Here is a 25157-nt window from a genome sequence, read left to right on the forward strand (position 1 = left end):
ACAGAAACAGGATAACGATTGAGGATGATGGACAAAGCAGCGTATCCACCAACTTTGGACGAGGTTTGAAAAGAGCGAGAGAGCGGAAAAACGAGCAGCAGGAGAGGGCTGCATCCCCACCGAATTTTTGAAAGTCGAGAGCGAAAGGCTGTATTGTGCAATCCATTAGGTTATACTAAAGGTATGGACTGATTGGAAGGTCTCATATGCCAAAAGCAATGCAAAGCCGTGGGTATAAACGTCTTAAAGAACTTGATTTTTCTTTATCGACAGAGTTCGCAGTTGGTTATTAGAGTACAGAAAAATTACGGGGCTAGTGCAAAGAGCCTATGGATTCTATAGTGGCACCACCCAGTCGAGATTCGAACATGCGACGACTGGTGTGTTAGGGCAGCATCGTACTCCGGAGCTAACAGGGCGGGCAAACTGGTATTTACAAAAAGGGTCATCAACTTGAATGCAGACTACAGCTGTTACAAGAAACCTTTGTTGGTAAATACCAGTGCGGTTTTCCAGAGGAACTCCCCAAGTAACAACGGTAGCTGAATTGCAAGAGCAATGGCTGTTTACGGGTTGGTTTAAGGCGATCAAAGCTGCATAAAGTTAGCACTTAAATGATGTTTAAACAAGCGATATTTGAGCTACTCTAAGTTTTTCAAACCAGTTCTCTCCCAAAAGCTGATAAACAAGCTTAATAGCGGATTTTTCTGCTAAACAATCTGCTTCTAAACAGCCATAAATATCAAACCGTTTTACAGCTGCTTAAAGGTGTTAAAATGTAGAGTGAAAGCTTTCATTAGGCTCACAGCTTTCAAACTACTTTAAGGCTGCTTAAGGGTGTAAAAGTTGCTTTACAAACTTCTGCCAAGTTTTTTTTCGGCTCACAGCACACTTACTGTCAGATCATAGAATTTCGCAATTCGGCTGTCAGCAAAAGTTTGTCCGTTATCGACATTATCGACTGCTTCACGCTAGGCTGGCTAGGCATTAGTTGTAAAGATATTCTCACTGTCTGTTCTGCAGATGCAAATGGGGCGGATCATACGGTGAGTGCTTATGGATCAAAAGATGGCGGGTTCAATTCCCGGAAAAAAGGCATGCATTTTTAATTAGCTAGTTTACTTATACGAATTAAAGTTATTCGAAATTAAAAATATCCCGTTCACGGCGAAATAAAAATAGTGACGCGTTCCATTTTATTAAATTTAAAAATAGATTTTTTTGGCTGCACAAAGGTTGATGAAGCGTTGATTAAGCGACTAAAGTTCTAAAAATAGATTTGACAGCATTGCGCAAATTGGCTGTTTAAAAGTACAAAAAAGTTTCTATTAAGCTTCATTGCAGCTCTGAAAGCAGCTATTAATTAGCCTGAAGCTTGATAAAATCACCAGATTTAGATGTTTAAGTGCTGAAAAAAGGTTTTCATTTCTAAGCCTAAACCATAGATCAACCACAGGTTGAATAAAATTAGCTATAAAAACGTTTGATCAGCCTGAAATTGTTACTTGGGTATCCATGCTTTCATAGTTACGTAACTGCCAAAATGAATCATCTAAGGTTGAACCACAAACTATACAGACACCACGCGTAGAACAAAAAGCTCAAAATCTAAGGTACCATAAATTCATTTGAAGTGAGTGAATCTCGTCCCTTGCATAGCTCACGTATCGTGTGGCCACAAACTAGTTTGTGGTTGAACTCTTCAGAAACTTGCAAAACCTCGAATTTGTGACAAAGATCATCCGAGATTCATGATTGATGTACAACACAGTTTAATTTGTGTCAATATTTTTAAGGGTCGTTAATAAAAAAAAAATTGTGTCAATACGATACGAAGTTTGTCAGGTCAGCTAGTATTGCGGTTATTTACATAAATTTTCATCCTGTTGCGGCGGTAACCCGCATCGTCAATCACCGCAAAGAGAACAAGGAAAGGTGGCCAAATATTTTTTGGTTTATATGTGCAGTTGTTACTGATGCTTTAGCAACTAAAACTACATAAAAAAACGTCTTTTAGCCTTTTACATTCAGAAATATGTATTATATAAATTCATTGAATATCATAGGTATAAAAATATGTGTAAATAGTAACACAATTTAAGAAGTACCGAAAGGGGTTGGAAATATCTAAACAATAGAAATTAATCTATTTGCATGGCAGCTCTGGATAAAAGCACATCCTTCAATATTTGGCGAGGTCAGTATTGGGCGATAATGTATCGATATAACTGGTATCGATATGTGTTGACGAAATCTCGATATAGTTTTTTTCGAAATAGTTAATTTCGGCATGCATATAACAGCTTTGTAAATGTGAGCACGTTATACGGAGTGTTTTAAAACAAATGTCAAATGCAGATCGTTGGGTATGAAATGGAGAAGGCAACTAGGAAGAAGCGCCCAACATAGCTCTAGCCATCCCAAGCCCCTACCTAGCGCCTCCACGTGGCCATACCTGGAAATACTTCAATTTGTATAATTGAGTAGCCAAGCTAGGAGGTGCGGGGTCGTGCGGTTTTCAGTTCCTAACCTTACAAATGTAGTTTTAGGCAACCATTAAACCACACGACTTTATTTTCAAGTATTATATGATTTAAACTAATATTTTTGGCAAACTAATCTATTTTCAGAGAGCGAAATAAGGCGCTATATCCTTGGCCAATTGCAGCCTGGCTTCTGGTCTAAATACCATTAGTTCATCCCTGAGGGTCCGGAGTATCACTTAACCTTTATTAGCAAAGATACTCCCAACGATTGTAAATAAATCATTATCTATGTATACGGGAAGCGTTTGGTACGGGAGGTCCACGCTTTCTTCCTTCCCCTTGATTTCAAGGAGTTTAATGGAATTAGATATTTTTTTCTGGTTCCACTTGATTCCTTGGAATTCTCTCTGCGATACATGCTGCGTAGTTGGCCTGGCCGTTGACAAGAAAAATGATTGATTCAAGTAATCGTCATTTTCCAGGATGCCTTCAAGAATTGGCTGCGTTAGTGTGAGATTAGATTAGATTAGAAATGTCAAATGCAGATCGTCACGTGATTCGAGCAATTTTGCTGATTATGCTTTCAGCTGAGTATACGTATCGATATGTGAAAAATATCGATATTCAATTAACGAAAATTCGTCAGCTTCGCTCAATACAGAATTATTTTGACAGCTTGCTATGAACTTTCCGAGAATGAAAAGATTTCTTGCAAAGCACAATAAACTAATAAGAGTTAGGTAACGGAAATAAATATGTGTCCAAATTTTATTCGTTACCCTATCCTCTTTCTCTTTTTGCAGTTGTTTAAACTGGTGACGGACGTGAATTTAGAATTACAGATTCTTTGCTTCCTTTGCTTTGGTTGCATTCGTGATTCGTCGCTCATTCGTCGTGTGTAAAAACAACATAAACAAATCCACGAGACTGTAAATTATTTCTGTAATTCACTTCTATTGGTCAGGAAAGATTGGTAAAAATGTTACGGATTGTTCGTTATCATCTGAGCCGGTAAGTCAAATCTTTATCTTATGTTAAAACGCAGAATGAAACCCAAAACGCTTTACTATCCGTAGGTTACATAAGAACTATGCCGGTGGTACTCGGTTAATCGCCAGTAGAGATTTCTGTGATGACTCGAAGAACAACGCTGGTGACAAGCCGAAGGAGGAGAAATCAGACGGAAAAGTGAACGACAATAAATCTTCCGATGCAAAATCTGCAACTACGCTGAAACGGCTGAACGAATTACTGGCTTTGATGAGCCCAACCAACGAGGTGCAATTAGTGCAAAAGGTGCAGTTAGCGAAACCGGCGAAACAGCGCAGAGAGAAAGCCCAACAACCAAAGCAGGGTTTAGATTCGGATTCTGAATCTGACGATGATAAATCGACCAATTTAGCCGAAGCAACCCGTGCGGTTGCTAACGCCATGGGCGGTGACCCGAAGAAGACCGAGGCTGAGCTGCTGGCTAAGCTGCTCGGTAGCTCGTCAGATGCCGGCAGTAATTTGGGTGACGTTATTAGCGGGATGCAGATTGATAAAGGGGACGGTAAAAAGGATAAAAAGGATCGCGATATACGGTTGACCAGAAGCAATTTGGTGCGAAAGTCAATAGAAACGAAAACTAGAAAAGGTGAGGTAAATGTGCTAAGCTAGTGACCTTGGTTTTTAATTGTTTTGTTCGACAGAGTATTCAAAAGTATCTCGAGACCGTCAGCGACCATCGGTAATGGTACAGCCCACCGGGCCAAGTGTGAAACTATTTGAGGAAGAACCATTAAACATTTTTACCGATCCAGCATCTTTGAAAGACAGTCCGGATATTTTGGATACATGGAAAAGGCTGCAGGATCGCGAGCTGCGCTTGGCAGTGACACATCCACCGGCGAACTATTTCCAGAAAATGGCCTTGTGGAGTGAGCAGGGAAAGTTGTGGAAATTCCCTATCGATAACGAGCAAGGGCTGGACGAAGAAGCGAAAGTATCCTTTACAGATCATATATTCCTGGAGGAGCACCTGGAATCGTGGTGTCCAACACGAGGACCGGTGAGACATTTCATGGAACTGGTGTGTGTGGGCCTTTCGAAGAATTACTTCATTACTGCTCAGGAGAAAAAAGAACACATTCTCTGGTTCCGCGATTATTTCGAACAGAAGAAAGATTTGCTGCAACAAGTTATCGTAGAGAAAAAGGAGGCATCGGGCGAAAAACAAATTGAAACGTAAATCGGAAGCTAGTAACTGTAGAACAAGAATTTGACTGTATTATTACATATTGTTTATTTGCATTTTGGTGTAGATGACCGCCTGTGGCAGTAAAGTGAGTGCATCCTGCCAGCAGCTCTGTGAAAATAGTCAGTGATGTCCCAGGAGCATTTATTCTTTGCTGAAAGTAAGAAAAGAAACTCGAACTAGTGTGTATTTGGTACGATGTACCAACAAGTATACATAAACTTCACTTTGGACAGCAACAAACAGAGATTCTCTTGACACTGGACGCAACATGACGGAAACAAAACATTCGTCTAGTACTTGGGCCAATTTCGCAAGGTATGCAGTTTGCGCAGAAGATCGATTGCATCACGCGGTAGTTTGCTGCATCCACGAAGATTGATGTTTTTCAACATCTTGCAGTTGGCAAGGATCGAATTGATGCTGTCGATCGTTAGCAATGGCAGTCGAACCAACTTCAATACGCTTATCCTAGGTAAGTGCTTGCAGATTAAATCGATACAGGTGTCGTTGATATGATAGCAATCGCTCAGATCTATCGATTCCAGTGAGGGACAGTTTTTAACCATGCTTTCAATACCCTCCTCTGTAATCTGGTGATGAAAATTTTGTTACCTAACAGTATACAAGAATTATATGAAAAAAATTAACACTCACATGAACACAATGGGACAAATTTACTTCCCTCAGCTCGAGTAATTGGAACGATTGTTTAAGAGCAAAATCCGTTACTTTGAAGCAGCCAGAAATTTGCAATTCTTGCAAGCCACGTAGCATATCGATTGAGAATGTTTGCTGACTCTCCCATATTTCGATCGCCGCGCGCTGTAACTCGACACCAGTAAGTCCAGCATCCGATATCTGAAACAAAATTAAGCACGTCCTTTAAATCATCGGGTTTGCTTGAAATCTATACAAAAATGAAATGGCAAAGCAGGATTGTTAATATTTGTCTCTCGGAGTGCAGCTCCGGATGACTTCATGGCAAATTTATGATGGATCCATCTGGAGCTGCACATCGAGTTTTTCAGCGGTAAATCTTGTAAAAATCTTTTCCTCTCAATTAAGTTGTCTAGCAGCATGCTGCGTTCTGAGCGAAATGCGGAATAGGATCCCAATTCTTGGTGTTACGCGAACCCTGTCTAGGGATGAATGTTTGGAGGGTCTAATTAAGTTTCCCAAGGTCTACCGGAGCCTGCATGGTATCAGAGAATCCCAGGCAGTAAATTGCGCCCTTTATTCCAAGCTGGTAAAGGACAGTTAACTGTTCTTCTCAGCAGATTTCTAGTATAGCGAAAATATCTAAAATCACATGGGACTGTTATGCGTTTATGGGCAGTAATGGTAGTTATCATCAACACATGCATGTGTATGTAATATACTGATAAATTTGTAGAATATTTGAAATCATTCAAAAAATCGTGTACAAAGTTCTTGGGCAGGATTGATTTTTAAGGGGGGACCCTCACTGGAAAGTCGAAAAACTTGTTTGTTATGCACGTTCAGGAGCCTTTTACCTTCAGATATGTTGAGCCAAAAGTATTTTTCGGTACGTGGTCTCGTTGAGAATTTGCAATAAAATTGTGGGATGGCTTGAAGGAAAGTGCAGTGCTGTACAATAGTTTAAACGCGCTCTCCTCGAAACCATATGTTTTCAGCGACGGTGCGTGTATCTCAGTATCTAGAGGACCGATTTGGCTGAATTTTTTTTTTTGACGTGTAAAAATGAATTATCTAAATTGTGACGTGGCCGCTTTTCGATATCTCAATTTTTCAATTTTCGTTGCCTTTTTTTAAAAAAATCGTTACACTTTGCAACCAGTAAGAGATAGATAGTTACTATGTACAGCAAAGTTTCTTGTTTTACTGTGTTCTACAACTTTTGTAGAGATACTGTACTTTTTGGACGCATTTAAAAAAAAAACAAAAATTTGTAACACACTAATAGGTAGATTTACGGTCACCCTGATACTGTAGAAAGCCATATTTTTGCCTTTCTACTATATAAATATATAGTATAAAGGTATAGAAATCACTTGGAAAACCGGAAATGGAAAGAAGGTCCTGCGGGCCGAATGTCATATACCATTCGACTCAGTTTCGAAAACTGAGCATTTTCTGTGTGTGTGTATGTATGTGTGTGTGTGTGTGTGTGTGTGTGTGTGTGTGTGTGTGTGTGTGTGTGTGTGTGTGTGTGTGTGTGTGTGTGTGTGTGTGTGTGTGTGTGTGTGTGTGTGTGTGTGTGTGTGTGTGTGTGTGTGTGTGTGTGTGTGTGTGTGTGTGTGTGTGTGTGTGTGTGTGTGTGTGTGTGTGTGTGTGTGTGTGTGTGTGTGTGTGTGTGTGTGTGTGTGTGTGTGTGTGTGTGTGCGTGCGTGTGTATGTGTGTGTGTGGGTATGTAACGCTTTCAATCTCACTCACTTTTCTCGGAGATGGCTGGACCGATTTTAATGTTCTTAGTGTCAAATGAAAGGTCTAGGTGTCCCATAGGTTGCTATTGAATTTCATTTTGATCGGACTTTTAGTTCAAAAGTTATGTATAAAAATACGAAAAATATGGGACTTCATTATCTCACAGGTCCCTTAACCGATTTGAACAAAATTGATTGCATATAAAAGAGGAGTCTTGCAAACCCTTAACTTCCAAATTTCATGACGATTGGCCTTGTAGTTTGAAAGTTACATAAAGAAATGTGAAAAAATAGTATTTAAAACATATTTTTGAAACATATAAACATTAATTCAATGAAAAACATCACACATTTTATTATTATTTGAAAATTACTGCTGAGATCTATCAAACGAAACCGAGTTATTTAAAATCGGACGGTTCATTCAAAAGTTATTCAAACTTTAACACTTGAGCACCGTATATTAAACCGTTAAAACATGTGAAATCAAAACATATCAATCAAATGTTGATTGTATTCAATGTATGTATGTATGTATGTATGTATGTATATATGCATGTATGTATGTATATATGTATGTATGTATGTATGTACGTGTGTATGTGATGACAATTTGCAATTTTCTAATTTGCATTGAAATTCAAGAAAAGTGAGAAACATTTCAATTGTCTGAAGTTTTTGAAGCCTCTTAGTGGAATACGACCTCTGAAATTAAAGAAAAGAAAAAAACTTTTACCGACTAAATTCCACTTTTTAATATTCATTCGCGACAGATACGTATACGCTTTGAAATAAGACACTGATGAAGCCTGCACGTCGTAGGCGAACTACGTATCTGTTGCAAATAAATATTAAATAGTGGGATTCAATCGAAAAGATTTTTCTTTCTTTGATTTCAGATTTCAATTGTCATTTTTTTCACTTGCTGTTACTCACAATTGTACAAGAAAAGCAAAAAGCGAAAAAAAGCAGTTAATTTAAGCATGTCGGTAAAGTGGTGTATAGGATTAAAAATACTAGTGAGTTGATTTTTCCAAATAAATTTATACAAATTTCAAACAAATTTTGCGCATCAATAGATGTTCGGTACGTTGTGCACGGTAGTAATTTTGTAAGATTTGTTTTCGTTAGTGACATTTTAAAAGACAGATGTCTTATGTCATGTATCATGTTTTAATAAATAAATCCAAAATGACAAGCGCTGGAAATCATGTCGATCATATTTTTCATTCTCAACCATGTTTATGGCGCAGCTTTTGCACTATTTTTCGACTTCTTCTTGTTTTCCTAACCCTCTAACATTGTAAAAACGATGCGATCAGGCTAATGACTATCTTTTCATGAAAGTACATTCAAAAGAGGCTCAAGTTTTGATTTGTATGCAAAAATAATTATCTGAAGGAGCACCAGCTAAGAAATTTCTCTTTTTCATATCTAATGCTCTAATCAGTTATTTTTTCTAATTCAGATATGTTGCAAAATTGAAGCCAAACAAACTAATAGTAAAATTTTCAGATTAATCATTTTGTTGTACATATCCTATTTCTTCAAAAGTGAAGTATAATAATAATTTTTCTGAATTCTTGTTTTTCAAAGATGCTAACTTTTGAACGCATGGTATTAATATCAAAATATCAAAACATCTGCTATGAACACATATTTCATATTGTCAATTCAAAACAAACCAGTGTAAGTTAGTTAGATACTGATGAAGGTCACACGTCGAGACCGAAATACGTATTTATCAATAAAACACAGTAGTAGAATTAAAGGATATAAATAACTTTTTGTTTTTCTTCTTTTTTATCAATTCAAAACAAGTTTCGTATGTGGCTCTGAAGCCCGAAAGTTAAGGCCGTCTCTAGACCCGTTAGAGGATTAATTTATAATTTTCTATATATATTCATTCAAGTCTGCAAAAATTATCTTTTGTGTTAACATTATTTTTCTGTTCAGATGTTTCTGAGAAATTAAATAATGATTATTGTGGCAGTAGAAAGGCTAGGTCACGCCGCTAGATGGATTAATTCGGATTTTTAAATAAACTCTTCCAAAGACACACCACCTGGAAAGTTGAGCATTTTTGCGCAAGAGCACATGATCGCGTTTTTTTCTATTTGGTTCATATCAGTAAAGTTTACTGAAATAATTTCATCAATGTTTTTCAAATAACTTTTGACTGGTAAGGCCAATTTTAATAAGATTTAGCAGATATGTTCACAGCGTTAAGGCCTTTCGTTTGATACTAAAAAAAAAGCAAAGCCATGGGTTTATACCGTCTTTAGACATTACCCTTCTTTATCGACAGACTTCGCAGCCGGCTGTTAGAGTACAGGAAAATAACGGGGCCAGTGCAACGATCCTATTGACTCTAACTAGCAAGCCCCGCGTAGCCGAGATTCGAACATACGACGACTAACTTGTTAGACCAGCATCGTACCTCGAAGCTAACTGGGCGGGTTTGATACTAAGATAGTTGAAATCTGATTAATTATCTGGTTAAAATCGTTATGAATAATTGTAAAAATTTTATTATGCTGTACACGACTGCTCATAACTTTCAAACATCCAATCAGAAAACAAATCAATAGTGATCTATGAGGCTATATTACCTACCAAATGAGACTAATAGCGCATAAATCGGTTTGGCCATCTCTGAGAAACGTTCGACTAATTGACACTTTAAAAAAGCACATTTTTAAGCATAACTTTTGAACCGCATGATTGTTTTCGACAAAACTCTCCCAAAAAAATTGCAGTAGCAAGAGCTTTGATTTGATACTAAAATTGTTGAAATCGCTTGAGCGGTGCCGGAGAAAATCATGTCACGTAATTTTTACATTTTTGCTTATAACTTTTAAACAAAATGTCGGACCCCAAAACAATTCAATAGTGATCTACAAGGTGATAACACCTTTCAAAAAATCGTAATTGCAAACGAATCGGTTCAGCCATCTCCGAGAAACAGACGACTAAAGTCAAGCGTCACATACACACATACGCACACACACGCACACGCAATTAAACTATTGTACAGCACTGCACTTCCCTTCAAGTGATCCAACAGTTTTACTGTAAATTCTCAACGAGACCGCGTATCGATAAAAATACTATGGGCTCAACATTTCTAAAGATAAACGGTTTCTGAAAATGCAAAACAACCAAGTTTTTCGACTTTCCAGTGAGGGTCCCCCTTAAATATCAATCCTGCCCAAGAACTTTGCACACGATCTTTTGATTGCTTTCAAGTATTCTACAAATCTGTCAGTATATTACATATGCATGCATATGTGTTGATGATGATAACTACCATTACTGCCCATAAATGCATAACAGTCCCATGTGATTTTCACCACTTTTGAGATGAGCCTGGGAATCATCTTTAAATAATTTAAAGAGCAACATTTCAATAGGGCCCAAGTGCAAAATATAAAAAAAACTGGTTTTTTGGTTATATTTAAAGCTTTTTTAAGTATCTATAATAATACCAAACATCATAGCGATTTGAAAACTTTATGAGTCTTAAAAAGCTACTTTGAAAAAGCCTTATGTGAAAACTGGCAACAAAGTTTTCATTTTGTGCTTTGGCCCTTCTGTATGAAAAAGCCTATACGCAGTTTGTGTTTTGTTTTGCATTCGGCCCTATTTTTGTTGTGGGATTTCTGCTGCTTGCTGCTGCTGCGAAGATGATCCCCGCCGTACAATTGCGCGAGAGACTCGACGGACGACCGAAAAAAACAATACGATGCTACCTGCATAAATAACACGGTCATTCACAGACACGACATGTTTAGTACTTAAGCCTGCGCGGCAACAAAAATTTAAGTTACTTTTCGGCTTACACGAAAAAAGCTATTTCGCTGTATATATATATATCACCTGTGGAGGAACCGGACAGAGTTCGATAGTTGCGCGCCCGAGACATTTACTATCGCTGAACTGCCAAGGCGTGATGCACTTGCACGCTGTGGTGAGTTAAAAATGCTAAATGAATGAACTGCTGCTGCTTCACACTACCAATACAGCGGACCCCCGTTCGTTTGAACGATTCCTCATGCAAACTAACGGGGTTACTTTTTAATTTGAACAACTGGTAACCCGAAATATGCTGAAACCGCTGTGAACTGGCCGCCCTGCTCTTTGTGGTGAAGTTGTTCGGAGCGACAGCCGATTTCGATCGGGTTCGATCGATCGGTGTCGCCGGTGCACGTGTGAAGAGGCCCCCTAGCAACAACAACGACGACCAGTATGCTGCTGCTGCTGCTGCTATGCGCTAGAAACGCGACCATATGTCAAGAGAGCGCGCGCGTTCGCCACGCCGCAATCTCGGACCATATACGCGCTGCCAGCCATACGCGCGCTCAACCCCCCATACCGAGAGGAGTTTTGGTGGTTTGTTTTAGTCGGCAGTTGCAAGTGCGAATATTGCATTTTCCGATCGAATTTCTATCTTAATCGTTAGGAAAACGAAATGTGAAACCGATTAAACACGCTAGGTCAAACAAATCGTGTTTATGTGCATTGTCTGCATAAACAAATGATGTTATGTTGAGAATGACATTTGAACCATTTTTAGTTTGCACGTCGTGCAAACCAGCGGGGTTCAGATTAAAAAGTGTTCAGATTAAAAATGGTCAAACGAACGGGGGTCCACGGTAGCGACTGCCGCACTGCCGTACCTCACGGGTAACACGTTCCGCTTCACAAACCTGTTCAACGGTGGCAGATTTGCCGATGAAATTAAACCCTAACTTTCCTAGTAGAAATAATAAAGCTGATCGGTGTCCCAGTTACGAATTTTTAACCTTTTCTAGCCATTGCGCTTCAAAACAACGTGATAAAAAAAGGCCAAACGCGAAACGCTGTCTAAAAACCGGCCCAACACCAAAATCATATCACCACTGACAGTAAATAAAAGCCTCATGTCAAAGGCCCCATCAACAATTGATAATCAAATCAGCCTTATGAAAAAGTCGTATTACCGAATGATCTCCGAAAACGGCCAAACGCATATTTTTGCAAATTACAAAGTGTTGCATTACACATTAAACTATTATGTTTTTGCATCATAATGTGACATTCAATTCTAAGCAACACTGTTTATATCAAATAAGGAGTTAAAAAATGATGCTCAAGTTTCAACATCGATTTTCTCGAAACTGTCAGTTTTGACTTCGGCCTATTTGAAATGTTGCTCTTTATTGTTCATTCTTTCAATATTTCAATCAGTAATGTTATGTTTGTTCCCAAAATTTTGAAAATAATATCAAACTTGTCAGTCACAAGTTACAAATAAACGCATAACAGTGTCAGTAGTGAAAATATAACAATAAACATCTGCTTTTAGGAAATGCCTGGACCGATTTGACTAAATAACTACCAAACGCAAAGTTTTGTGGCCTAGAAGAATTCTTTTGAATAGAATTTGGAACGGATGTACGGTTCCGAAGATATATCTGGAACAAGTTCCACGGAGGGTTTTAGTTACGATATTTTTGGTTTTTGGATCAATATAAATTTTTTTTATCTCTCGAGATACCAAAACTAGTGTATTCTACACATTGCAATAAATGTTTGCTAAATTTAGCAATCTACACAATTGTGTGGGTTCGGGCTTATCTTATACCATTGCACTATGGGCAAAAACGAGCCGAAAAAACGGACGCAATTAAGATATGGCCGGCAGGCTGATACAATGTAGGTGATCTTATGTAAAATTTTCCGGAGAATCGCAAGGTGCCCACCGCTTTCCTGTTTGTCATCGGGAAGTGCCCCATTTTGCTTATTTTCCCCTATTTTTATCATTTTTTACCCTTTTTGGACTATACCAAGCCAAGCTTTGCAAAAACAAAACATGAAAACCTAATTATTTTGTGTAAAGAAGGCCACAGAATTGAAAAGGGTTGACGCAACTTTGTGCAAGTTAAGTTTTTACTAACCTTAATACAACAGACATACCGGAACGTCCAGAGTGGCTTAAAATATTCAAATGTTGATCCAAGAATTTGTCTTAGAAATACCCGTAGTTGAATACATCGTTTGCAACACTTCTTTATTATTTTACAATTTATAAAAGACCAGTGTTAGGTTCCGGTAGTACTCTAGACGGAAGTCCCGTAGTGTGGAGCATGAACGAGTGTTCTACAGTATAATGTATTCATTCTTACTGGCCCAAAATGAGATGGCAGCAGCAGATTTCGTCTTATTTCATCTGTTACTTATGACGTGAAAAAAAATTCCCTCTGCGACCTAAAATATCTCCGGGAAAATGGATCCAAAATTTGATAATATATTTTTTATTGAAGGTCAATCTAAGGTGATTCTTTGAAGACAAGTTGTATAAAAATCGGGGGCCGCCCATTTGGCATAAAGTCATTTGGCATAATGCTATTTGGCATAACGCCAATTGGCATAACCCATTTGGCATAATCATAAGGGGCTATTCGGCATAATGCCATTTGGCATAATTCCTCAAATATTATTTTATGACCTAATGGTCGCTTTCCTAGATGATTCAGGGCGAGCCGGCCCTAGGCAACGGCGAGTGTTCGTCGGTGACCCGCCGTCGGAAGCGCCGACCACTGCGGGGGGGGAGGCAGCCCTCCCGCAGAAATCACATCTATCTAGGTTTATTTGTTTTCCTAGGCTTACTGACCTCTAGTTCTTTCCTTCAGTTGGGTCCGAACGAGCGACAGCGAGTAAGGACGGATCACACTTTCTTTGTGAGGCGAACGAAGTCCATGGGCTTAATTAGGTGGATTACTGCGAAATATAGTTTCCGAAAAAAGTATATAGTTCGCGAAAATTTTCCTCGCAAAATGGTACTTTTTGCCAAATTAATTTCCACCAAACAATACTTTTCGCGAAACACTATAATCCGCTATATATTGCTTTTCGGCAAAATAGTACCCACGCAGCTACCATCACTAACGAGTGGTCCTCATTAATAAGCAGCAGAAAACGTTTTTGAATAATGGTTACCTGTAGAGAAATATACATAAATCACGTTTATTCCTACTCAAGAACTTATTTCCAAAAATATTATCAGTAAGACATAGACATAACGGTGAATAAATGTTTGTGCACGGTGAAAGACATATTTAGAAAGTCTTTATTTTTTCTTACAAGTGATAATTTGGGATATCTGCTGTCAAGGTTTCGTTGAAAAATAACAAAAAAAAAATTTTCTTATAATGACTAAAAGCTTTGTCCTGCTGGCTGGACATATACTAAAAACTTGACTTTGTATTTAGTGTATAGTGGATGGTTACTGTGTGCTATTTGAAGTGTAAGTAAGACTTTCAAATACAGCAATGACTCGTTCATAAAAAAATTCGTTTATTGGGCTGTTCGTTAGTTGGGTGTTCTCTAGTTGGGCCCTGCTCTAACTAAAATGCACTTGTATTTCAAAATTCTATCGTTTCAACGAATTCAGACTGTATAGGTATATGTAACGCACCGTTTTAGATTTCTTTCTATGGCAAGAAGCAACAAAAAATTTCTTGAGGTTAACGGCAGATAATCAATTACCAGAAATTTTGAAAAGCACAAACGTCAAAGACATTCTAGCATACTATGGAACAGGAAATTGGTACGCAAAGATTAATTATCAATTACCAATTGTCACTGACTTTTGCACTGGTGTTATAAGAATCGAGTTTAATGTCATAAGGTTTATGAGTGTTTGTCGGCGAACTTTTGCAGAAATCACTTTTGTCTATGCTTACCCCGGACCCGGCTAGCGTACTCGGCTACCCTAAAGCGAACTTTAACAATTGTCATAAAACATTTAAATTGATTTTGACGCAACAGGTGTCATTTGGTTCGTAAATTTATCTAGACACACAGGACTATTTGGCCATTAAAAGACAGTACCAGAAAATCCAGAATTACGACGGAGTGTCAGCTATGAAGTAGAAAACTGGTTGGATTACAAGAATAACTGTCATGATGTGGGTGTCAAAACTCTAGAAATTCATTTCAAGAACTTCTTCATATAATGCGATGAGTCAGGTTGAACATTCTGGAGTAGGTAGTAAGTTTTGTTTTGAATGGTCATTGCGAAACTGGCTTCTACAGGATCACAGATAATAGTTTAGCATTCGAAATAATGCTTAGCACTAAAACCATCGATTATTCGTTTAGAATCAGTTCCGATATGATCAATCAGTACTACGGTGACCATATAAGAAAAGGTACTCAGTAAATTGCTACACACATAAAGATTAAGCACCAAACAACAAAACCTGGCTAGATTATAAATTATGCCAAAAAGTTGGTATGCCAAATAACCATTATGCCAAATGACCATTATGCCAAAAGACCGTTATGCCAAATGGATTTATGCCAAATGGCGTTATGCCAAACAGCATTATGCCAAATGTCTTTATGCCATATAGGGCAGCCCCATAAAAATCGACTAAAAAATAGTAAAGATTGAGCCAAAAGTGTAACGGCAAGTACACTAATTTTTGAAGTCCCAGCGGGAACGTAAAGGTAAAAGTAGGTATACAATAAGGCCGAACCTACACAATTGTGTAGGTATGAAAAACAATGTGCATAAGTAAGTTATAAAAGTTATTTCCCGTAAATTTTTTATGAAATCAATTAGAAATACTTATTACCAATAATTTTTTATCTAAGCAATTTCGAAATACGGATCCAATAAGAAAATAGGACAGATAAAACTTTTTGCTGTTTTCACAAGATTTTGAAGACTAGACAATAATTAATCCAAGTACAAAAGAAAACTTCTTTTCAGCTATTTTCTATTTTTTCTGCGAGTTACGATGTTTACACAAGAAATTGGTGCCATATATGTAAAAGTACGACGTTTAGAAAGGAGAAGAAAATTTTAAAAGTAGTCATATCTCACCTACACAATTGTGTGGGCTCGGGCTTAAAGCGTTAAACATAGAAGCACTTTGAATCATTACAAACCCGTCATGCGACACCTCCAAGTACTCGAAATTGCAAAACTAGACGATTGGTAGACGTATAGAATGTTCAAGACATCATCGGCCACATCTGAATACGTCCGGGAATCAGGGTTGCCACATGCACAGATTATTCTGTGTTTAACAGATATTTGAAAGAAATCGCCTGTACAGAATCTTTATGCATAGAATACAGATTTTCGCCAAATTACACAGATTAAACAGATTTTTGAGCTTTTACATGAGAGTGAAAGAGACGGAAATATTCAGCAAAATGACTCTCTATCTCTTTCACTCTCATTGTTTTGTATTGGACAGATTTTTGCACAGATATTTTTCCTCGCCGTACAGATTGTCAGATTTTTCCAACAAAAACACAGAATTATATGTGGCATCCCTGCCGGGAATGTTCCGTATCGGGGATCAATTTCTGAATTGAACTAAAATACTACATGTGACATCTTTAAGTGCTCAAAATTGCAAAAGTAGTTCATTTGTCGTCATATAAAGTGTCCAGGGTTACATTGGCCACAGTCGGACACGTTCTGGGAACGTTCCGAATACATCCAGGAAAACGGACAGTTTCTAACTAAAACCAAACCCCAGAATGCCACTCCGTTCAAAAAAACAAATTATGCAAATAAAAGGGAGACATTTTTTGATTGCTTTGGAATATTATACAAATTTATCAGTATACAGCAGTCCCCCCAATAACGCGGTTTCGAATAAGAAGGTTTCCAATAAGGACGGTCTCGAGTGATTTCATTAACGCGGTCGAACGTCCTTATTGGAGTCTACGTAGCATATGGGAATTGACTTAATTGGTTCCAACATGGAATAACTCGTGATCCTGACCGTATAGAAGGTTGGTGTTTTCGACAACTTCATCAACACGGTTTCCATTAACGCGGTCCCTATTAGCGAAAAAATCCCCCTTATTGGGGGGATTACTGTATCACATAGGCATGCACATGTATTGACGATAACTACCTACCATAGTGTTATCAAAAAGTTGAGTTCCGAAGGCGTGTCGAATTCTAATTCAAATGACAAATGAGCTGGTATAACAAAGGTTCCTTTCACCAATAGGTGGATTAAATCGGGTTTTTTCCTTGGGCTTGTACGTCTTTCTAAGACATGGACCTTGTTTGTCGACAGGCTTCACGACCGGCTGTTAGAGTACAGGACAGTCACGGGTCTACCTACTGCCTCTATCTAACAGCACCGCCAAGCCGAGATTCGAACATACGACGACTGGTTATTAGACCTGCGGATGATGTGGGACACCCTTTGGACCTATTTAAAAATCAGGCCAGAATTAAACAAACTAAGTCAATGGAAAAAGCAAGAAGTACAACAGAAATGAGAAGCAATATTTTGATGCCAGGCACTTAATAATAAGTAATAAGCTTTAAGAATTTTACTGTAGGTATATTTCATTACATAAATTTGTTTACATTAAACATTAATTTGTTATTCGTCATTAAGTAATTATATGTACTATTATTTTATTTGTCACTATTGCTAACGGTGCCTATTTGTAGTGGCGATACTCTTTCTTAAGTTCCCACATATTTTTGTGGGGATTTTTCATATTGTAATCACAGACTTCTCGCAATATCTCCTTCAGATAGGTTATCGGCTGCCTAGTAATCGTAACCAAATCCTTGATGTTATAGTATTGATGCTTCTCGAATGCATTGAACAGTACATCCTGGACGGCGTTCTTGTCGGAGCAGCATTTTTTCCCTTCGGTCTTTTTGCGTTGTTTGTCCTCGATGTTATGCTTGTGATCGGAAATGGGTTTGAAATTGTTCACTATTTTTTCCAGCGATTTAGTCTGGCGTACCGGTTGCGCTGCTCTTCGGATGGATTCTAGCTTCATTTTCATGTAGCAATCGTCAGCATAAGGGCGACACTCTAGTTTCTGAAAAATGCGTCCTACCACTTGCTGTTCCGCCTTCCGGTTCCAACTGTTGGAACACTATGAGAAAACACACCCAACGTTTGCTTGGCAACGACCGACGGTTCCAGCCGGTGGTGTCTTGGAATTTTCTCCAACGGATCCATGTTTATCAAAGCGTCGGAGAGCGAAAGCGACATCTGCGTTTTTTGACCTACTTGTCTGGCAATCTTCAGTTTGCCAAGCTCAATATTCCCTGGTGCTTTCTCCCATTTCTTGGCCATGTACTTGGGAACTTTCACTAACCAAATGGAACGACCTGCGTTGGACATGTCCAACTCTTTGTCCACTTTGACGGTTTCGTTTGCCTTAGACATATTGTCGTATTTCAGGATACTATTCAAAACTGTGTAGAACTATACTTTCGAAGGTTTCGACTCCAACGCTAGCGTTAACACTTTGACAGATCTTCGTCTGTGCAGCTGTTTTTATATATGCAGATTTCAATCTACCTACACGAGCAGAATTAGGTACCCACCTTCAGATGGAGCCCCTAGGTAGCTCCGGTAATACTCGTGCGTGTCAGGTAGCACCGGTGCACAAATTAACTACGCATTTCTTCGGTAATTTTTTTAAAATTTTTGAACCGTAAATCGTAAAGACTGATTTGTTTGTTCTGCGTATCATGGAAAACCTACCAACCCCCATATTGTATCACCAAGCTATGAAATTATTAATTATTTTAATTATTTTATTATTAACACCTTGTTGCCATCTGCTGATTGTCCAAAAATAGTACACATCAATTTTCTACAACTCACGCAATTTTGGAGCAAGAAATCGACGCTGAACGGACTCGATTCTTTCAGCGCTGTTGATAGTTATGATTTGATAGTTAGATAGAACCTATTTGAAGGAGATATTAGGGTAATTGATCTTGAATGGACCTATTTTGCGCTTTTTAACACCACCACTCGCACTCCTGCTCAATTTACTCGTCATTTATAAATAATATGTGGTGATGTTACTATTTGTTGGAAAGTACCACCTTTTTTCTACATTATCAGTACTTTAAAAATGTATAATTGATGAAACTTTTATTAAATATATCGTTTTTTGCCAAAGCCTTTTTTTGATCTTGAATGGACCCAACATGATCTTGAATTGGACCTATTTTTGATTTTGAAATGGACCTAAATTTGGATTGTCATAGTTTCTTCCATGTAAATGAACAAAATAATAACAAAGAATTTTTTTTAATAGTACAACTATACTACTGTTATTTATTAATAGGAAACAAGGTTGAACAGCTTTTACCTTTCTTATACTCTGTTAGAAAGGTATGAAAGTCGGTTGAAAAATTTGAAATCAGTCACAGTCGCCGAGGGTCTTGTTTTTATGTCAGCCCAACAATTGAACAATGTTTCAGTGACTTGATATGCGTTATGTATGTATCTGTGTGTGACATTTGTATATTGGGAATTTATTATTACCTGTTGTTCAGATATGGTTGAAACGATTTCTACGTCATAAAAAAATTATGTCGCCTATTAGTTTCAAAAATTTTAACCATTCATTAAAAATATGTAATATAACTTGTATTAAACGTAGTTTATCAAGTACAGTGGGGTTCGAGTTTTTATTTAGTGACTACATATTTCGAAAGGCCAGATTTTTACTGACGTAGGACTACGTCTTACTGCAAAGTATCTAAAGGTTTGCGACAGCCCCTGTCGAACATTTTGAATATAAAACCGTTGCAATCGTGAAAAATTCGTTAATTAGTGGTAATTATTCAATTTTTGACACATTTATATGCAATTTTTTCAGTTAAAAATTGGTCTAAATTTTGCCACGGTTTCGATTTTGGCAACATAGGTGACACGCATTTGTTGTCAAATTCGAAATCATACTGTAAATGGTGCTTGAAAAAATTAGACTTGGTAATTTTACTAGGTTTAAAGGTAAGGTTAGATACTAGGTTTTAATTTTAAATGACAGTCGATGAAGAACTGTACCAGATAGAAAATAGGTGAACCTTCCTATTTTCTATCTGGTACAGTTGAATATTTTAGATCTCAGGGTCACTCAATTTCGGTGGACAAGGAGGTATTAATTTTGTCACAAGTCAGAGGGGAGAGGTACTTAAAGAAAACTTTACATCCCCCAAGAAAAAATCAGAAGGGTTGTGCATAAGATGCGACCACGGATGACGTAGTACAACGTTAGTCGGGTTGCATGATTTTGAATATTTTACTAAACTGATTTTTAATCTATCTGTCAATCGATCAAAAGGTGATGTGAAGTCAGCCTGCTTACTTATCGGCGGAATATAAGGTCTTTGCAAAATATTTAAGTTTTTGTCAACCCCCCCCCCCCCCCCTTTGGAAATTGGCTTGAAAAATCGGGGGGCTAAAAAAAATTTGTAGGCTATGTAGTGCTCTACAGCCTGAAAAACTCGAAAAATGAGTGTACTTAACACTTCTAGCACGAAACAGAAATGGAAATTCGAATTCGGAGTCTCCGAAAATCGCCCAAAAAAATTCTCTCGTTTTTGTCTTCTTTTCGTACATTTTTGCATGGAAAATAATAACATATATATTAAAAGCAAGAACAGATTTGGTTTCCACGCTTAAACTTTAAATACAAATGCTTAAAACTTTATTTTTTGCTTTTCTTTATTTTTTCTCGATAACGCGAAAGGCAAATTGAATCGGGTTTTTGCATTCGAAACATTGCATTTTATACTAATATTTGCAATTTTGTTTTCATAAGGGAACCTCTTCCCCTTGCCCCTACGGCTCCTTGAAGATAGTCGTTCAAAAAAACCATGAATTGCGGTACCATGGATTGGCGCTGGGGGCTTATCCGAATTGAAAAATTCCAAAACGACATGAAAGAACATTTAATTATCTCGTGTTTGATCCATCCTTTTTTAAAATCCGAACACATAACAAAATGGCGGACATTGATACATAAAAGTATGGTTTTTAAGCGAAAAAATTGACTTTAAACATTTCTAAAAAATACAAAAATTACAATATCAAGAAAAGGATGGGTCAAACACTAGATAATTTTGTTGGCTTTCAAACTAAAAAAGAATCATAAGAATTGCTTGAGCCGTTCTTGAGATATTTATGGTACCGACTTTCAAAACCTGGTTTCGAGAAAAACGACGTTGAAGTTTTTATTCGTTGTTTAATCGCTCCAGACATGCGCGGTACAAATAGCTGTAACTTTGTCAATATTTGGAATTCATGCAAACGACTTCAAACACATATGGTCAAAATGTTAATCTTTCGAAATAATCAATAAAAAAATTTAGGTTTTAAAAAATTGAAAAGGTACTATGCCCCCTTAACAGAAGGCAGTTAGTATCCCTCTTATCTTTTGATCCATCTTATCTTTTAATCAATGATGGTTAAAATTTTTGTACAATACTGAGAATAAATTAAGTTTATATTGTTTTAAGCATAAACTGACATATGTTAGCTAACTAATTAGGAAGACTTTTTAGTTTCAAAACTAGAGGCTACAATGTACAAACACTATGAAGCAACTACGAAAAAGGATGAGTGATAGTTAGTTTTATCAATATAATTAAGTTTTTATTTAGGCTATAAATCAAGCCTACTTTCAATATCCCGTGCTTATAGATTAATTATAAACGGAGATACTATAGTGACGTGACAACAAGCAGTTTCAATGAATATACAACAACGAGTTCGTTAGTGGTAGGCAATGATAGCTACCGCCAGTGATGTCTCGGAGCGCAAAACTAGGTCCATTCTAAAATCAATACTAGGTCCATTCAAGATCAAAAAAGGGGGTTAACATTTTTAAGGAATTTGAAGATTTTACTGGTTTTACTGAACTTTTAAATACCTAAATTGAAATTACACATATTTTAGCATCATTTTAAGAATATTGTTTTATTTCAAACCAGAAGGGTTCCGGGTAGTAACAGTTTGAAAATACTCTATGGTGACTGCCAAAACGCTGAAAAACAGTAACTTTTAAATACGCGGCAATAAAGTAGTTTTGGCTAAAATTTTAATTTAATTTTAGTATATTTACGTTCAGAAATGATTAAAGATAAACATAAAAGCTAAATACAGTACAAAGACTTGATAATTATATCCTAAAATTCTTATTTAAAAATAGGTCCATTCAAGATCAGAATTCGACTAGGTCCATTTCAAAATCATTTACCCTACGAGAAATGTGTGATTACAATATGAAAAATCCACACAAAAATATGTGGGAACTTAAGAAAGAGTTTCGCCACTACAAATAGGCACCGATAGCAATAGTGACAACAAATTAATATTATTATAATAATGACAAATAACAAATTAATGTTTAATGTAAACAAATGTAGTATAATGTAATGAAATAAACCTACAGTAAAATTCTTAAAGCTTCTTATTTTTGTTGTACTTCTTGCTTTTCCCATTGACTTAGTTTGTTTAATTCTGACCTGATTTTTAAATAGGTCCTAAAGGGTGTCCCACATCATCCGCCCAGACCAATAACCAGTCGTCGCATGTTCGAATCTCGGCTTGGCGGATTTTTGCACTAGACCCGTAACCGTCCTATACTCTAACAGCCGGTCGTGAATCTGTCGACAAACAAGGGTCAAGTCTTAGAAAGACATTCAAGCCCAAGGAAAAAAAGTTATAGAACGTTTTATTAGAAAGTTCTAGTACAAATTAGTTTTTCATGCTTAACAGTTTTCAGTAAAAGGCAAACGAAATCGTCAATGTGGACCAAGAGTTGGACCTGTCTAACGCAGGTTGTTCTATTTGGTTAGTGAAAGTTCCCAAGTCGCAGCTCGGATACAAACAACAGTGGTGAGTACTCACTTGAATTTTTTACTTCTCACGATGTCAATGTATAATCAATGTAAGGAATAATTCCACTTTTGTAAAGGCTAGCAGACAAGAGGTCTAAGACCTTACTCTATGCAGCGTCTTCTTGGTCGTCATAAACTGACATGTTTCTGATAAACCAAGTTTATTAGACCGTAGACATATCATTTTCGACATCAAGGTTAATCATCGAAAGAAAGAACAATTCGGCAATCTGATGGGAAGTTTTGAATGAAGTGAAGTTTTTTAGGGAACATCTGATTGACTCGCGTAATTCCTGTCACAATAGTAAACAGACTCCAATTGAACTGGATATCGCCGCTAGTGACCTGTATTGTAGGATCACGGACGCGTGTCGTAGACCCGTAGTTCGCTTGACCGTGTTCTGGTCAGAGAAAGTCAGTATCAAGTATCCGTTCTTGAAACAGCAGCTCTTGAACTTGTTCCTAATGTTTGGAGTCTTCAGGAGTCCTATTCTCACAGTCACCTTATTCAAATTTTTTAGGTGTGAGCACAATTTGCGACTCTGAGAGTCACCTAGGTGTCTCCGCTCCCTGGATGACTGTACAAATCAATAGGGCCCTTGGTCAGCAGTAATCCAGAAAAACGGCTGCAGACTGTCTGCAGCTGATCCGTAGTGAGCAGCGGAATGGAATAATCAACCGTAGTTAAGGCTACGCTGAAAGCATCCACTATTACCCCGTATGTGCACTCCGAGGGTTGTTTTGGTGCAAAAGGATACGCGCAAGATCGGTTGCATGCTCTTTTTAGTGGGACCTTTGTTGTTGACATTCGGCGACGCCGTATCAGCTGACCGCTGCCTCTTGGTAACGTCCAGGTCCCGCCTCATCCATTGAGTAATGAGTAACCCCTACTACGATACCACTTCTGCCATCGTCGTTGCGAGTTGGAGAGTTGCTTAACCGCACCGCCGAAGGTTATCAGTGCAACTCTCCTCATTCCCTCTTGGTAAGTGCAGGATCAGATTAAACTAATCTTTCATTCCTACGTCCATCAATCCACCAGCAACGTCCGTACCGATTGGACAACCTACTTCCAGTTTACCTCCGTGCGCCACCTTATAACTTTAAAAGTGCAAAACAGCAATGCAGCAATGACCGAGGCATTACTTTCCTCAATTATGCATACAAAATTCTCTCCCGCATCCTGTTTCTCAGAACAGACTGATGCCGTTACATTTGTTGGCGAATACCTGTGTGGTATTCGAGAGGAACGCTCCAAGTCGGACGAAATGTTCACCTTGCGACAAATCCTCGATAGATTCCGGGAATTCAACTTGCAGACTCGCCATTTGTTTATAAACTTTAGGGCGGCGTACGGTTCAGTTAAACGTTATGAGTTGTAGCAAATTATGCTCGAACATGCTTTTCCAACAAAACTGATAAGGCTGAAACGTTCTATTGTTAATGGTTCCAATCCAGCATTAGGATAACGGGTGAAACATCTGACGCATTTGTGGTTTGAAGTAAGATGACGGGCTATCGAATTTGTTTTTCAACATTATATTGGAAGGTGCTATTCGAAGGGCAGGCGTGTAGAGAATCGGTACCATCTTCACGAAATCTCATATGCTCCTAGCGTTTGCGGGCGACATCGGTATCATCGGTGTTAACCGTAGAACTGTGGAAACAGTGAACACGCGTCTTAAATCATGAATCGCATGAATCATAAAATCTACCAAGTAAACCAAGATGCGGATATTGTGAAGAGACTAAACCACGGCAGGCTAAAATGGGCTGGTCACGTAGCAAGGATGTTGAATGAGAGACCAGCGAAAACAAACCGCGTACCCGTTGGATGAGCGCTGTTGACGTAGCTGCTAGAGTAACAGGTGTTAGGGGTTACTGGGAAGCGGCAGCCCAAGACCGAGAAATTTGGAGACGGTTCCTGAATTCGGCATGGATTCGATAAGTGGATTGTCGCCAAAAAAGTCAAGTAAATAAAGGATGAAGGAGGTGTTATTGGACACAGTTGAAGATGACAGAGTTTTAAAAATTAATTCGTGGTGCGGTTATAAGCAAATGATGGATAGCCGCAAATCGCTCGGAAAAAATTGAAAATCACTGGGCCACTGTCGAACCAGGGAACTGCGTGTTAATTAGAATTCCCAGTTTCTCTGGTGGTAACTTGAGACACCCATCCTCGTTTTCTAATTGCCCTAGACCAGCGGTGGCCATGATATAAGCATGGTGCGGTTCAAATCCGATCTTATCATCTGATCCGTGGCCCGGAATGCCTTCTGACATTAATAAATTTAACCATTAGTTCCCGTCCACGGGCCGATGTTTAGCCATC

The 25157-nt window shown here is 38.0% G+C and overlaps 2 protein-coding genes and 1 pseudogene across 2 annotated transcripts in view; 1 reads left to right on the forward strand and 2 right to left on the reverse strand.

Moving 5' to 3' along the window:
- Nucleotides 1–3391: 3391 nt before the first annotated feature.
- Nucleotides 3392–4745, forward strand: LOC128737371 (28S ribosomal protein S31, mitochondrial). Its single transcript, XM_053831996.1, has 3 exons — nucleotides 3392–3497; nucleotides 3563–4122; nucleotides 4178–4745. The coding sequence occupies exons 1-3, from the start codon at nucleotides 3466–3468 to the stop codon at nucleotides 4714–4716; spliced, it is 1131 nt and encodes a 376-aa protein (XP_053687971.1). The 5' UTR covers nucleotides 3392–3465; the 3' UTR covers nucleotides 4717–4745.
- Nucleotides 4746–5015: 270 nt separating this feature from the next.
- LOC128735301 (F-box/LRR-repeat protein fbxl-1-like) overlaps nucleotides 5016–25157 on the reverse strand; it is a 39873-nt gene continuing 19731 nt past the window's right edge. The window contains exons 3-4 of the mRNA XM_053829791.1: nucleotides 5380–5583; nucleotides 5016–5315 (exon numbers count right to left, since the gene is read on the reverse strand). Of these exons, the coding sequence (XP_053685766.1) occupies nucleotides 5016–5315; nucleotides 5380–5583 (504 nt within the window). The remainder of the gene's footprint in view (nucleotides 5316–5379; nucleotides 5584–25157) is intronic.
- On the reverse strand, nucleotides 17602–18347 carry LOC128734826 (general transcription factor IIF subunit 2-like; annotated as a pseudogene).

Source organism: Sabethes cyaneus, chromosome 2 (genome assembly GCF_943734655.1).
Source record: "Sabethes cyaneus chromosome 2, idSabCyanKW18_F2, whole genome shotgun sequence".
Lineage (NCBI taxonomy): Eukaryota > Metazoa > Arthropoda > Insecta > Diptera > Culicidae > Sabethes > Sabethes cyaneus.